Source organism: Danio aesculapii, chromosome 5 (assembly GCF_903798145.1).
Source record: "Danio aesculapii chromosome 5, fDanAes4.1, whole genome shotgun sequence".
Lineage (NCBI taxonomy): Eukaryota > Metazoa > Chordata > Actinopteri > Cypriniformes > Danionidae > Danio > Danio aesculapii.
The window spans coordinates 6,102,694-6,119,883 of NC_079439.1; the positions used below are offsets into that span (position 1 = coordinate 6,102,694).

Below are 17,190 nucleotides of genomic sequence, written 5' to 3' on the forward strand. Positions count from 1 at the left end.
TGTAGCCTGTAGTTGGTCACTACCATAGGGTCACTACGCCCTTTCTCCCACACTATTGCCTGTTCTTTTAAGGCATCGCCATGAAAAAAAAAAAAAAAAAAGCAATGCCTACCCAGCTTTAAATAAAAATAAAAGACCTAAATATTAGCTACAGCTCAGCCTGAATGAATGAATCAAAACTTAGAGCTAAGCATCCTGTGTGAGTTTCTCTTCATCGCACGGTCAACGAAAATCTGAGGTAAATATAAAACGAACCAAACAAGATGACTTTATTTAGTTTTCACTTTTTGTTAATAAGAAGTTAAAGCCGGTAACAAAGTACAAAGTGAGTACAATTGTGGTGTGGCGGTGTGACAAGTGCTGCGTTGAGTGATTGACAGGAGGCGTAGCTCTAGGATCAGCTTGCTCTCGGGGAAAAATCACTTACCACCGAGACGCTCTGTTAAAACTCTTAAATTAATAAAAAAGAGACAGAGAAAGACCAGTTGATATTGATTCATCATTCCTGCAGGAAAGCAATATTGAACTGATTTTAATATTTCTGCATAATATGCTATAAAAATACTTTTTGACAAAACTTAACCCAAATTCAGGGCTAAAGCCACAGAAGCCCTAACTGTCCCCCCAGCTCCACCCCTGTTCTAGATATTTATTGGGAGCTGCCAGATCTCTGGGGCCCAAAGTGGCCCTCACCCCACTGGTTAAATCCACCCATATATATATATATATATATATATATATATATATATATATATATATATATATATATATATATATATATATATATATATATATATATATATATATATATATATATACACACACACACACTGGCAGGCCACTTTATCCAACTGCTCGTTAATGCAAATTTCAAATTAGCCACATGGCAGAAACTCAATGCATTTGGGCATGTAGACATGGTCAAGACGATCTGCTGCAGTTCAAACCGAGCATCAGAATGGGGAAGAAAGGGGATTTAAGAGACTTTGAATGTGGCATGGTTGTTGATGCCAGACAGGCTGGTCTGAGTATTTCAGAAACTGCTGATCTACTGGGATTTTCACGCACAACCATCTCTAGGGTTTACAGAGAATTGCCCGAAAAGAAATATCCAGAGAGCGGCAGTTCTGGGGCGTTAATGCCTTGTTGAGGTCAGAGGAGAATGGCCAGACTGGTTCCAGCTGATAGAAAGTCAACAGTAACTCAAATAACCACTTGTTACAACTAAGGTCTGCAGAAGAGCATCTCTGAACACACAACACGTCCAACCTTGAGACGGATGGGCTACAGCAGCAGAAGACCACACCGGGTGCCACTCCTGTCAGCTAAGAACAGGAAACTGAGGCTAAAATTCACACAGGCTCACCAAAACTAAACAATAGAAGATTGAAAATACGTTGCCTGGTCTGATGAGTCTTGATTTCTGCTGCAACATTTAGATGGTACAGTCAGAATTTGGCGTTAACAACATGGAAGCATGGATCCATCCTGCCTTGTATCAGTGGTTCAGGCTGGTGTGGGTGGTGCAGTTTTCTTGGCACACATGGCCTCCACAGTCACCAGATCTCAATTCAATAGAGCACCTTTGGGATAAGGTGGAACGGGAGGTTCAGATCATGGATGTGCAGCTGACAAATCTGCAGCAACTGTGTGATGCTCTCATGACAATATGGAGCAAAATCTCTGAGGAATATTTCCAGTACCTTGTTGAATCTATGCCATGAAGGATTAAGGCAATTCTGAAGGCAAAAGGGGGTCCAACCCAAACTAGTAGGGTGTACCTAATAAAGTGGCCGGTGAGTATTTAATAACTGGCATCTGTTCATCTCCTAAACACTTTACTTAATGATAGATAAATAGGGAAACTGACAAATTCAAACATTACAAATCATGTTTTTTATTTTCTGTCTTGTGGACGATCAATTTTCAACATTCACAGGGAGAAGAGAGAGAGAGATAACGTTTAATTGACACTGATGGATTATAGACATCGAGGACTCTCAAACAAAACTAAACAAAAAAGATCAATAATAATCACTCCACAAACTGGCTTGCCATAAAACCTTTGCTGAAAATAATCAGATCATAATTTGCTTCATTTCTTTTAAAAGGTTTTAAAAAAATGGCAGGGAAAAAATAATGAACACTTATGTGCACCATCTTGGTTGTGTCAGACCTGAGCATGACAGTGATTCAGTGGAGGAAATGACATCACTGGAGTCAAATCACTTCCTTTACAAGATCATCAAATAAAGTGGAGACTTGTTCTTAAAGTGGTTTTCTCACAGATCTGAGGTTTGTAAAAGGAAGATCTTGTGTTTGACTTTCAAAAATCACATTATTTTATGTCCAAAACCCGTTTCTAAGATGTTAACTGGCTTGATGACAGTATTAATAACATTGACGTGGAAGGCAGTTTGTATCTCTAGAAAGATTTCTGAGAAGAGAGAAAGAGGGACATCTGAAGTTTAGGATCTTTTCCGTCGGCCTTCCAAGTTTCTGAAATTTGCTGGTCGGATCTTCATCTCCGCAAAGGGAATTGAATGTTCGTGGCCTTTCCAGTGAAACCAATTGATGCCCTGTGAATTAAAATACTCATTATTGTATACTCAAAATACGTGAATTAAAGTACGTGCGCTGCATTTTAAGTAGGTGTAAAGCACTTCATTGTGCCTCAATTTTGTATGGATTTATTTATTTATTTATTTATTTATTTATGAATTTATTTATTTATTTATTTATTTATTTATTTATTTATTTATTTATTTATTTATTTATTTATTTATTTATTTATGTATTTATTCATTTATGTATTTATTTATTTATTTATGTATGAATTTATTTATTTATTTATTTATTTATTTATTTATGTATTTATTTATTTATTTATTTATTTATTTATTTATTTATTTATGTATTTATTCATTTATGAATTTATTTATTTATTTATTTATTTATTTATTTATTTATTTATTTATTTATGTATGAATTTATTTATTTATTTATTTATTTATTTATTTATGTATTTATTCATTTATTTATTTATTTATTTATTTATTTATTTATGTATTTATTTATTTATTTATTTATTTATTTATTCATTTATGTATTTATTTATTTATTTATTTATTTATTTATGTATTTATTCATTTATTTATTTATGTATGTATTTATTTATTTATGTATTTATTTATTTATTTATTTATTTATTTATTTATTTATTTATTTATTTATGTATTTATGTATTTATTCACTTATGTATTTATTTATTTATTTGTGTATTTATTTATTTATTTATGTATTTATTCATTTATTTATTTATTTATTTATTTATTTATTTATGTATTTATTCATTTATGTGTTATTGAACTTGAATACTTTATATCTTTACATTTAAATTATATATAGTTAAATGTTTATTTATTAATTATATATAGTTAAATGTTTATTTATTTTTATTTATGTGTTATTGAACTTGAATATTTTATAAAGTTTATGATTAAATTATAGGGAATATTTATTTATTTGTTTATTTATTTGTGTTTTTTGAACAAATACTTTATATTGTAAATTAAAGTGAATATTTATTTATTTGTGTTATTGAATTTCAATACTTTATACAGTTTATACTTAAATTAGAGTGAAGCATCAATTAATTGATTGGTTGGTTGATTGATTGATTGATTGATTTATTAATTAATTACCTCATGACCTAATTTAAAAAAAAAAAAAAAAAATCAATTTAAAGAATTTAAAGAAAGGGGACCGGAGGGTGTGCTCCAACTATAGGGGGATCATGCTCCTCAGCCTCCCTGGGAAAGTCTATTCCATGGTACTGAAGAGGAGGATCTGGCTGATGGTTGAATCTAGGATCCAGGAGGAACAATGCAGTTTTCGTCCGGGCTGTGGCACGCTGGACCAGCTCTATACTCTCACCAGGGTGCTCGAGGGTTCATGGGAGTATGCCCAACCAGTCCACATGTGTTTTGTGGACTTGGAGAAGGCATTCGACCGTGTCCCTCGTGATATTCCGTGAAAAGTGCTGTGGGATTATGGGGTCAGAGGCGCTTTATTAAGGGCTGTCTCGTCCCTGTATGAACAGAGTAGGAGTTTTGTTCACTTTGCCGGCAATAAGTCAAACTTGTTTCCAGTGCATGTTGGGCTCCGGCAGGGCTGCCCTTTGTCACCGATTCTGTTCATAATTTTTATGGACAGAATTTCAAAGCGTAGCCTTGGGCTGGAGGGGGTCCGGTTCAGGGACCACAGGATTTCATCGCTGAACGATGTCATTCTGTTGGCTTCTTCAAACATGGAGCATGCAGTGGGGCGGTTTGCTGCCGAGTGTGATGCGGCTGGGATGATGCGGCTGGGAACTTGAATATTTAATTAAGTTTATAATTAAATTAAAGTGAATACTTATTTATTTATTTGTGTTATTGAACTGGAATACTTTATACAGTTTATACTTAGAGTGAAGCATTAATTTTATTAATTCATTAATTCATTTATTTATGTTATTGAACTTAAATACTTTATATAATTTATAATTAAATTATAGTAAATATTTATTTATTTATTTGTTTGTGTTATTAAATTTAAATACTTTATACAGTTTATACTTATAGTAAATATTTATTTATTTATTTATTTATTTATTCATTTATTTATTTATGTGTTATTGAATTTAAATACTTTATACAGTTTATACTTATAGTAAATATTTATTAATTAATTAATTTATTTATGTGTTATTGAATTTAAATACTTTATAAAGTTTATCCTTATAGTAAATATTTATTTATTTATGTGTTATTGAATTTAAATACTTTATAAAGTTTATACTTATAGTAAATATTTATTTATTTATTTATTTATTTATTTATTTATTTATTTATTTATTTATTTATTTATTTATTTATGTGTTATTGAATTTAAATACTTTATACAGTTTATACCTAAATTATAGTGAATATTTATTTATTTATTTATTTAGTAATGTGTTACTGAACTTAAATACTTTATATCGTTTGTTATTCAATAAGAGTTAATATTTGTTTATTTTTAATTTATTTGTCTTATTGAACATAAATACTTTATACAGTTTATACTCAAATTACAGAAGAATTCCTATTATTTATTAATTACCCTCATATTAAAACACAAATTAACTAATTAATACTCAATCAGATGTTCTCTTTGTTGTTAGTTCATACTTTAACATGTTGCTGATATTTTTTTGTCTGTTATGCACTTGTTTTTTTGTCATGTATTAAATAACCAGTAAACTGAACTTCAATGTAAAATGTAATTGTTCTCTGTTTAATAAATGCAGATTCTGCGCTCTTACCTTGCTGTGGCTGCTGTCTCCATATTTGCCCATCAGATTGACTCGATGGCAGTTTTTATACCAGAAGGCGCCTTTGTATGAGAGGGCACAGTTGGTGATGGCGATGTCATTGTCACTGTCATAGGTGGAGAACGGCCTGTTCTGGTGATACGTCAGAGAGTCGCCTAAAAGGTACAAATATTTCAATTCAATCTTTTTTTATTTTTTATAATTGCACTAAAAACAATAAAAACAGTGAGTAAAAACACTTTGATTGACATCCTCCCTTTGTACGCGTCATCAGAGGTGGAAAGCCCCGCCCATTAGTGACTATCTGTCCTTCATTAGCATAAACAGCCCTGAGTGAGAAGCAGCCATCTGCAGTTAGTTTTCACCTGCTGAAGATAATGTCAGCAAATAAGAGGATTATAAATGTGGAGTTTTATATGCACACGATGAAAACTGTCTGCCACTATGCTGACACATAGGCATTTGTAGCTCCACCCCCTTTTAAAAAGAGCACAATCTCATTTGAATTTAAAGCGACAGTCACCAAAATGCCGTTTATAACTAAACTTTAGTAATTTAGTAATAAAAAGGGGCAGTTTTAAAGAGTTATTAAACATTATCTGTGAAGTATTTTGAGTTGAAACTTCACATACACACTGTAGGGACATCAGAGATTTATTGTACATCTTACAAGAGGCATAATAGGTCCCTTTAAAGCTAATAAATATTGCAAAACATTTAAACATTTAATTGCATTGATTAAAAATGTTCAAATTCAATTCCAGACAATAAAAATCAGGGAATTATTATTATTTTTTTCTTCCAAAAATGTAAGTCATGAGTTTTTGTTTTTTATTTTACTTTCTATTTCTATTCTCCTTCGGCTTAGTCCCTTTATTAATCATGGGTCGCCACAGTGATATGAACCGCATATGTTTTACACAGCGAATGCCCTTCCAGCTGCAACCCAGTACTCGGAAGTCAATCAATCAATCAACCTTTATTTATATAGCACTTTACTACAACGAAGATTGACCAAACTGCTTTACACAAGTAAAAATAAAAGTATACAGCACAACTAAAAAACAGACAATGCAAAACAATACAAGAAATATCAATAAAATACAACAAACATTAAAAAGTGTCAGCGCAACACATTAAAAGCCCATTTAAACAAGTGGGTCTTAAGCTTGGCTATAACCTCTTAAGGCCCAAGGTGTTTTTTACATGTATTTTTTTATTTCTCTTTGCTATTTGGGATTATCGGAACCTAATTAGAATAAATGTGTATTTTTAGAGAAAAAGTATGTCCATATATGTGGACTTGTGGTCCAAATTTACATAAAACAGTTTTTCCTGAATTTTTTAATGCACGTTTAACATAGATTATTTTTTTCTACTTGCTTTGACTATCAGAGGGTAAAAACAATTTTTTCCCCCATTTTGGACAGTTAAAAATAGAGTTTAGGACATTTGTCTTATGACATGTAGGCACATTTATATTGGAGCTGAACTCGGCAGGAAGTTCGATCTCCATGAACAGGGTTGAGCACCCCTGGCTTAAGCTACGGTCACACTGGGCTTTGTGTGTGCGAAATTCTGTCGTACGGCGCTGCGAAAAGGGGCGGGATTAAACAAGATGATTAGACATTTAAAAAAGCCAGGGATTGCTTCATGTTTTAAATTTCTGTCCAGAGAGTTCGTGTTTTGATCCTCGATTGATCTCACGCAGTCAAGTGATGAGATTTCGCAGGTCAGAGTTCACCAAGCTTGGAACTTTGCACCGCAGCAACATGCAAAACTTGACGCATGACCCTGCGTTTCCGGTCTGACGCATTGGCGTGCGTATGAATGGAAGTCTATGGGAAGAAAAGTCAAGTGTGACCGCAGCTTTATAGAGGGAGGGCCGGCTATGCTTGCCACTGCAAAAGAGCCATCACCCCCACTGCTTGTATCTTGACTGTGGGACTTCAAGCAAAAGTTGGCAAGCAGATTGCAAAGCTCTGATGGGTTTGTGAATGTGAAATTTTTATATAAGTAAATAAGAAGGAGCAAGGCATTGACAGTATTAAAAACAAACATCAAAAGTTAAAAAGCAATTCTAAACTTAACAGGGAGCCAGTCATACCTGCCAACACTCCTGTTTTCCCCGGGAGTCTCCCGTATTTCAGACCCTGCAAAACTCCCGGAACTTAACCCCACCCCCCCCACCCCCTCAGCATTTTGGTACAGTCTATAACACCCCCAGATCGCCGACATTGGTGCAATGTCCGATCACAGTGGGCAGCTGTCTGTGAAACCAGGTGGATAACCACCTTCCCCCCTACCTTACCACCTCATTTATTTTTTTTGTTATTGTTCCTGCCAATCCTAGACTTGTTGGGACGTAATAAAACATTTACACACTTTAAATCTGTATTCCTCTAAATCTCCCAAAGGCTAATTAAAAAATGAACTTTGAATTAATAAAGCAATTCAATAAAATGTTCAGCCTTTAGCACCGCATCCTAAACTTGGACATTTTTTGTCTGCTCGGTGCTTATTATAGTTCATGAATATTCATCTCTCTAGTCAGGGAATATGATATGTGGTTGAGAGTGGGAACCCTCGGTCAAAAATAAACATTGTATCCTCTAATTCACCTGCGGTTCCACTGTATGCACCGATCTGGATCTTGTAGCGGGAACGAGGATCTCCGATGTAAAATCTGTCATAGACAGCAAACACGGTCTCAGGTCCGTCACGCAGGTCCACGCGGATCTCATATTGCTTGGCTGCTGTGATTTTGTGCAGATTTGACAGTCCTGAAAGACCAGAACACAGCAGTTCTGCCAGTAAATACACGTTTGATTATATTATTAAATGGACAAATAGACCATTAAAATAATCGAGTCTCACCAAGCCAGAATTCGTCGCTCGTGTCTCCAAATCCCGCAGAGTAGTTCCTCCAGTTTCTGTAGAAGTTCAGCTTTCCGCTCTGACGGCGCAGGAACAGCTGTGGAAAAGAGAGATGTCGATACTGTACTGGTTCTTTGGCTCATAATTATAGTCTTAGTCAGTCTTAGTCAGTCTTTATTCATTTCCCGGAGGCAATTTGGTTGCAGCATACAAGCATGTCACACATAATACACAAAAGCACAATGTACAATACAAATTCTACCCTAAATTTAAAAACTTTCCTACTGAAAAAAACTGCTTAAACCAGCCTATGCTGGTTGGCTGGTTTTAGCTGCTCGACCAGCCTGGTTTTAGAGGGGTTTTGGCCATTTCCAGGCTGGGCCAATCAGCAGTGTTTGAGAATGTGTTCAACAGCGTTGTTAGTGGGAAATGGACGTTTTTTAATTTTATTTCAGCATCGATTGGTACCAAACTCGATACTTTTGACACCTAACCTCAATCACTCCAAAGAACCACAAAAGAAACATTACAAGTGCTGAATAACACTAAACTCGGTTCTCCTATTACAAGGAAAAACTTCAACTACCACAAAAACAGCCGACGAACCATTTGTTTTGTTTGTGTAGCTAACAGACAAACAACAAAACATTTGTTTACAAGGAAAGCATGTCACTTTTGTATCATGAGTAGATCTATGACATAATCTGATATTGACTTTCAGCGACCAAACAACAGATTTAGAAATAAGTCTGCAGAAGTTGTGCTGAAATACTGTACAATGGATTTCTAATGTACAAGGGGAACATTCTCAAGTTCTCAGATCATTGCCATGGAAATGTTGCATAATAAAATCTCTGCTGCTTTCGTGCAATCAGCAATTGTTTCAGCGTTTCTCTCGTTTCACTTACACAGGTTTCAGTTGTAACAGTTAAATGTTACTATTATTATTTTCTGGGTTATTTATTTATTATTATATATTTTTTTGCATTGTGTATTGTTTGGCATGTTGACATGTAATACTGCTTCCGACCTCCGGTTGATAGAATAGAACATAGAATTGTATGCCTTGTATGCTGATGATGTCATTCTATTCATGTCAAAATTAAGTAAATCTAATCCAGCTGTGGTACAAATAATTAAAACATTTGGCAGTATCTCAGGATAATGGATCAATAAAACAAAATCCTCCATATTAATCTTAAATTCAAATGAAAGAAAGAATCCAATTGTAGAGGCATCTCAATTTGGAGTTGTTGAACAGTTTAAATATTTGGGTGTAAAGATTTTACCAAGATTAGAAAATAGGTTGATTTGCACCCTTATAAAGAGCCACTTTCCACAGAGTAAGAATGAGTGTTTGGTAGAGTGTACACCACATGTATCACTTTCGCTACCGGCCTTCACATTCAGTCCAATGCTTGTGAACTGTTGCAGTTATCACTCAATAGGGTATATGCCGAGCTAGTATTTTTCCCATAATGATAAACATCCGGTGACCTGTTATTGTGAGTTTTTCCATTTTATACGGTTCCTTTTACAGTATCGATGTTGTAATGTAATTAAAATACAATCAGATAAACAGACTTCGGCATTCATTTAGTTGCTCAAGCGTAAAACGAGACAAAAAGCAGTTTACTCGCATGCGCCTGTCACAATCGGCAGGCTAGCACAGAAGCTCCATTGATTATACTGGGGTAAAATAAATGCTCATATTATAAAGACATGGTGGGGGAAATGTAATTTAATGCAGTGCTTCTTGTACAATCTGAGACACACTTTATATCAGACATCACTCAGCCAGTGGAGATCGCTGATTTTTTTAAGAAAACAGACCTTAAACGCACCGATTTTGCATTGGCTTACACTTCACCGGAAACAATTAACCCAGGTTACAGGCAAATTAAAAGTCCTATTAGCATGCTTCGGCATATACCCTATTGTGACCTATATGTGTCTTTATTTGATGTGTTGTGTGTAAGCAGTTATTCATATCATTTTTGTTTGCTTGTTTTAGAAAGGACTGCTTATATGTAGCTATCCTTGTGTGTCTATTGGCTTGCTGTTCTCACAGGGCGATGCTAAGTTTAACCAACTTATCAGGGAGCAACATAATCTCACTCAACAGAGGGCAACTTGACTGCTTTATTATACACAACAACAACAGTCTCTTTTCTAAGGAGTGACAGGACATCGGAAGGAATGATTGCATCGCTCTCAAGTGCTCTTAATGATAAGTGCTCTCTGACTTTTTTTCAGAAAGACTATTTAGTTTCTGACTTTGAAATGCCTTGTTTATTTTTGTTTGTGATTGTTGTTGTTTTTTTGATGAGAAAACCATACACGTGTGTAAAATAGAGTTTACACTTGCTATAATTTGTTTCAAGAGAGTGTTTATTCAGTCAGCCAAATTTCTGTAGAACCCCCTCAGAGTAATACCAAATCAAGGAGAGGAGGTGTTGCACAGTATTACTCTGCTTATACTACAGTACCATGATAATAAGTGTTGAATACTTTAGCTCATCCATCAACATGTATTCTGCAGAGTCCCATAGGATGTAATGAAGACTACAACTCTCATGATTCCACACTCAGTGATGTTATTATCAAAATACACCTTTGTTTGTTGTGAATACATGCCCTCTAGTGGAGAACATGACATGATGTGCCTTTAAATTCAAATGAGACGCTGCTCTCTAACCACACTCACTTTGCTAAAGTGGGCATGGCCTTTACAGCTGGGGCCACAGGTACTACATTTTTATTTATATTACATTTAGTCGTAGTAGTAGTAGTAATAGTAGTAGTTCAACAGTTTAGACTATATACATTTAAATACTCTGGGTTACTCTGAGGGTAAACACTCACCATCCATCCTCCTCCATCAGTGGTCATGTCACAATAAACTTTGAGCGGCTGCTTCTCGTCTCCGTTTACGTAAATGGTGTATGGACCGGATGACGTCTCTCCATTCAGCAGAGCTTCAGAACAATCCCTGGGGTTTCCATAGAGCATTCCCACTGCACACACAATTTGAAGATTAAAACGATGTCTAATTCAAGAAACAAAGAACCGTGAGGGTCAAAAATCTTTAAATGGTTTTAACTGCACACCCCAAAAACATTCATAAATGTTCACAGAGTCAAAGTGAATCTTCTCTCAGTCAAAACTGCTGATTTACATTTAAACTACAAGGAACAAGTGGATTTAATACTATTGCTCATACTAGTTGAAGTTGGCATGAAATAGAAATGAAGATTGTCAATTCCTTATGAAGACAATTTCTTAAAATATTTAAATATGATAAAGTCATATGCTTTGTTTTGATATAGTTTTTTTGTTGTTTTGTTTTTTTTTTGTTGTTATTTTTTTGGGGGTTTTCACCTTTATTTGAGAGGACAGTAGAGAGTTTTGACAGGAAAGCATGGGGAGCAGAGAGAGGGGAAGGATCGGCATAGGACCACGAGGCGGAATTGAACTCGGGTCGCCGTGAGCACCGGATTGCATGTGTCGACGCACCAACCACTACACCACTGGCTCCTACATGCTTTGTTTTGATGTTTACATCATTTTAAGATGACATAGTTAATTGTTATAACTTCGATACACTACATTTAAGAATTATAGAACTGAATTTATATTTTTTCAAATATTTATAATTGTAAAATAATAATAATAAATATATATATATATATATATATATATATATATATATATATATATATATATATATAAACAATGTTTGTTTAAATTTGAAGCATTTTATCGAAACTATATTGTTAGATTATTGATTATGAAATCAGCACATTTGAATGATTTTTGAAGAATCAAGTGACACTGAAGACTGTCGTAATGATGCTGAAAACTCAACTTTTAATTGCAGGAAGGAATAAAAAATTGAAATTAGATGTAACAAGAAAACAGCGATAAAAAAAATTGTACAAATATTTCATAATATTACTGACCTTTGAACCAATACATATTGTAAATACATGCAGTGCTCACTGATTATAGGCAATAAATGTTAGTGTTTTAAACAAAACAGTTTTGATAAACAGTTATATCCATTAAAATAAAGAGTTTGGTCATCTAACATCTTCAGGAATACTAAACTTACTATTTTTATGTTTCTCTTGATTTTTCCTGTTTATTAAAATTTTATTTAATATTTTCTTTTGGCTGTACTGAATTGTTGATCTTAAGTTGTTTTTTGTTAGAATAGTTCCAGTTTTGGCTTTGGTACTGACTGATCTAATGCTTGTGCACAAATATATTATTGTAAAGCACTCTATAAAAAACATCAATATAAAAGAGAGATCTGTGGGGGGTGTACTCATATATGCTGAGCACTGTGTATTTTTATTTACAGATGAAGTCAGAATTATTAGCCCCCCTGTATGTATTCCCCCAATTTCCATTTAAATGGAAAGAAGAGACATTTCCAAACATAATAGTTTTAATAACTCATTTCTAATAACTGATTTCTTTTATCTTTGCCATGATGACAGTACATAATATATATATATATATATATATATATATATTTATGTATATTTATGTATATATATATATATATATATATATATATGCATAAATATATATATACATAAATATATATATATATATATATATATATATATATATATATATATATATATATATATATATATATATATATATATAAATATATATACATATATATATATATATATATATATATATATATATATATATATATATATATATATATATACATAAATATATATATACATAAATATACATAAATATATATATATATATATATATATATATATATATATATATATATATATATATATATATATATATATATATATATATATATATATATATATATATATATATATATATATATATTTATTATGTACTGTCATCATGGCAAAGATAAAAGAAATCAGTTATTAGAAATGAGTTATTAAAACTATTATGTTTGGAAATGTCTCTTCTTTCCATTTAAATGGAAATTGGGGGAATACATACAGGGGGGCTAATAATTCTGACTTCATCTGTAAATAAAAATACACAGTGCTCATAAATATATATATACATAAATAAATATATATACATAAATATATATATATATATATATACATAAATATATATATATACATAAATATATATAAATATATACATAAATATATATATACATAAATATATATATATATATATATATATATATATATATATATATATATATATATATATATATATATATATATATATATATACATATACATAAACAACATGTATAATTGTCATTAAATGAAACAAATAGCAGAGATATTTATAAAATAGACAGAGAAAAATAAATCAATCAGTGGTAAGGAGTGACAACAATGATAGTAATGTAATGATAGTAATAAAGAAAAGAAAGAAAGGACAACAGTAATAATGACTGACAACAATAATAATGATAATTATAATTACAAGTATGCCAACTACTACTACTACAGAAAATTACTAATGTTACAACTGCAACAGTACATAATATTTGACTAGATGTTTTTCATGATACTTGTATTCAGCTGAAAGTGACATTTAAAGGCTTAACTGGGTTAATTAGGCAAGTTAGTGTAACCCCCACCAGTCCTACAGCACCCAACCCGCTCCGAGCTGGGAGCGGCGCGACCTTCCACATGGGAGTCGGTTGCTCTAACAAGGAGGCTAAAGAACATGGCCTGCACAGCACTTCACTAGCTGCCCTCCGTTATATTCGGGTAATAAATAAAATCAGGCAAGTCATTGTATAACAGTGGTCTGTTCTGTAGACAGTCCAAAAACAAATGTTGTTTAACGGGGCTAATAAAACGAAATAGGGATGAAATAAAACAAAGACGACTTTCTCCAGAAAAAAAACAATATTATTAGGAAATACTGTGAAAAATTCCTGAATCTGTTAAACATCATTTGGGAAATATTTGAAAAAAGATTTTAAAAATAATTCAATACATTTCTATTTTTATTTTGGTGTAGTGTTGTACTGACCAGTAGTGAATTCGGTGCTGATGCTCCTGCTCCTCTTGTCTTCAGACACTGCCTGCAGAAGGACTGTATATTTTGTGGTGCTTCTCAGATCAGACAGAGCATGAGACGTCACAGACGGGTCCACAATCACCTCCTGAGAAAACACACATCAGGTACACTGAATATCAGTTTAAAAAGGCACGGTCACACTTTATATTAGAGCAGGGGTGACCAACCCTGTTCCTGGAGATCGACCTTCCTGCAGATTTCAGTTGCAACCCATATCAAACACACCTGCCTGTAATTATCAAGTGCTGTTCAGCTCCTAATTAATTGGTGCAGGTGTGTTTGATCAGGGTTGGAGCTGAACTTTGCAGGAAGGTAGATCATGTTTAGCCACATTATTGAAGAGCAGTACAGACATGTAAACACTGCAATCAAACTATTGTCGTCATATCGGACTTTTCGCCGCAGTTTGCGACAGGATAGTCCACAGACACACACACCCACCCACACACACATGGCTGTTTGACACTCTGCACCTACCGAGTCAGTGTAGACCACAGACACTTGAATCGAGAAATGCAGAGGTTCTTCAATTCAGCATGCGGTATGAACTTCCATTAAAACAACACTCTTCCAGCAGTTCATCGTTGCATCCAATATCTCATTTGTCACAGGGGCATGCATGAAAGCTTTCCAAATGAAAATCCCAAACTGCAGTTCAAGAGTTCACACTTAGATATGCTTGGCGTTTAAAGCAGTTTTGGCATGCTGTCCCGGGAGAGAACCCTGAGCTCGGAGATATTTGAGCCCAGGGCTCCCGCCCGGTCGAGAAGCATATCAGGAGATCCGAGATCAGGTAGGTCTCGAGAGCTCCCCCTTTAGAAAAGGGAGGAAAAGGAGGAGATGGGGTGGAAGGGGGGATTCTTCCAAACGAAGATAGAGCAGTAGGAAGAAAATGATCCATTTATAGTAAACTAGGATCACTCTGATTGGATTATTACTGATTACAGATGAGCGGCCAGACGTGCTCAATCATATCACATGCTCCTCTCGAAATTAGTTTATGAAACTTCACTTAAAGCCGACAAATTAAACATGAAACACCCAAAATTACATGAAACTCCGGAGGAAATGCGGATAGCGTGGTGATGCATTGAAGTTAATCGAATTATGCGCTATAACATGTAAAACGGGATCATGAAAGAAACATTCATAAAGGAGCTCATGTAAACACCTTAATCTTATTATTGTCTTAATTAGATTAAAGAAAATAATTCGATTACTGACGTCCATGTAAACGTAGTCACTGTTTCAATTTCCTAGAACTTCTGTGTTAAGCTGCTTTGACACAATCTACATTGTAAAAGCGCTACAGGAATAAAGATGAATGAAATTTAATTGACTGGTTTTGTAGTCCAGTCACAAATAAACAACAAAAAAAATGTCCAAAACCCAACCTGTTTACAGGGTAAAAGAATGAGCAACTGAGAGCATGTTTAGTTAATAGTAAATGAGAAATGCCTGACCCTGACGTCTCCATCAGAGTTTTGAAAGGTCAGTGTATATCCAGTGATGGCGGCCCGCGGAGGCTTCCAGCTGAGCACAGCACTGTCCGTCTGAATGTTACTGGCCACCAGATCACGAGGAGCATCCACATCTGCAGCACACAAGAAAAGCACAGTATTGTACATCAGCAAAAATATAGTTGCAGTCTGAATTCCTTGTATACTATCTTCCCCAATTTCTGTTTAATGGAGAGCAGATTTCTTCAACACATTTCTAATCATAATAGTTTTAATAACTCATCTCTAATAACTGATTTATTTTATCTTTGCCATGATGACAGTAAATAATGTTTGACTAGATATTTTTCAAGACACTTCTATACTACTTAAAGTGACATTTAAAGGCTTAACTAGGTTAATTAGGTTAACTAGGCAGGTTAGGGTAATTAGGCAAGTTATTGTATAATGATGGTTTGTTCTGTAGATTATCGAGAAAAATGTATAGCTTAAAGGGGCTAATAATTTTGACCTTAAAATGGTGTTTAAAAATTTTTAAACTGCTTTTATTCTAGCTAAAATAAAACAAATAAGACTTTCTCCAGAAGAAAAAATATTATCAGACATACTGTGAAAATTTCCTTGCTCTGTTAAACATCATTTGGGAAATATTTAAAAAAAAAAATCACATTAAGGCTAATAATTTTGACTTACTGTGTTGATCATACACTCAACACCTTAACTTTTTCTGATTTTGGCTGTTATGTAATAATGTGCACCTTTATTAAAGCTGCTTTGTAATGATTATAACTGAATCTTGAATTAAATTCAATAAATGTTGTACAAAGACACTGTGTTTTATAAGAATGACTAGCTGTGGAGAAGAATAGTTATGCGTATCTGCATGTCTCAGTATGTCCTGCAGGAGGCGCTGGGAGATTAGTAATAACAGCTGAGGGTATTTTTCATTCTTTTATTTTCCTTCGACATAGTCTCTATTTATCAGGGGTCATCACAGCGGAATGAATCTGCAACTATTACAGCATATGTTTTAGCAGTGGATGCCCTTCCAGCTGCAACCCAGTACTGGGAAACACCCAGGGCTGTACTGCGAAAAAAATAAATAAATAAATCGGCCATAGCATTTTGGGACAGAGCGGCCCACCACATTCAATCAGAATGCTCCCCATCTGTGCACGCTCTTAAATATGTTTACCAACTCCCATTCTATAAAATCACAAAAGCCATATATATGAAATAATGAGAGTTGACAAATTAAAAACTTAAAATTATTTACTATTATAATACAGTTATAATCCACACTGGAAGTCCATCTTGTGTGTGCCTGTGTTTTGAGGGAGCCTATATTAAATAATGAGCATAAAAGCTGCCTGCTGATGCGCACAAATAATGTTGATTAACAAAATAGTTAAATAATAAAAGCAGTGT

At 33.7% G+C, this 17,190-nt stretch overlaps 1 protein-coding gene across 9 annotated transcripts in view; it reads right to left on the reverse strand.

Moving 5' to 3' along the window:
• Window positions 1-1,877: 1,877 nt before the first annotated feature.
• tnca (tenascin Ca) overlaps window positions 1,878-17,190 on the reverse strand; it is a 133,295-nt gene continuing 117,982 nt past the window's right edge. For all 9 annotated transcript variants that reach the window (XM_056457283.1, XM_056457282.1, XM_056457284.1 and 6 more), the window contains 7 exons: window positions 15,766-15,896; window positions 14,255-14,387; window positions 11,099-11,250; window positions 8,234-8,330; window positions 7,978-8,139; window positions 5,348-5,511; window positions 1,878-2,579 (listed from right to left, as the gene is read on the reverse strand). In XM_056457283.1, the coding sequence (XP_056313258.1) occupies window positions 2,469-2,579; window positions 5,348-5,511; window positions 7,978-8,139; window positions 8,234-8,330; window positions 11,099-11,250; window positions 14,255-14,387; window positions 15,766-15,896 (950 nt within the window). In that variant the 3' untranslated portion in view covers window positions 1,878-2,468. The remainder of the gene's footprint in view (window positions 2,580-5,347; window positions 5,512-7,977; window positions 8,140-8,233; window positions 8,331-11,098; window positions 11,251-14,254; window positions 14,388-15,765; window positions 15,897-17,190) is intronic.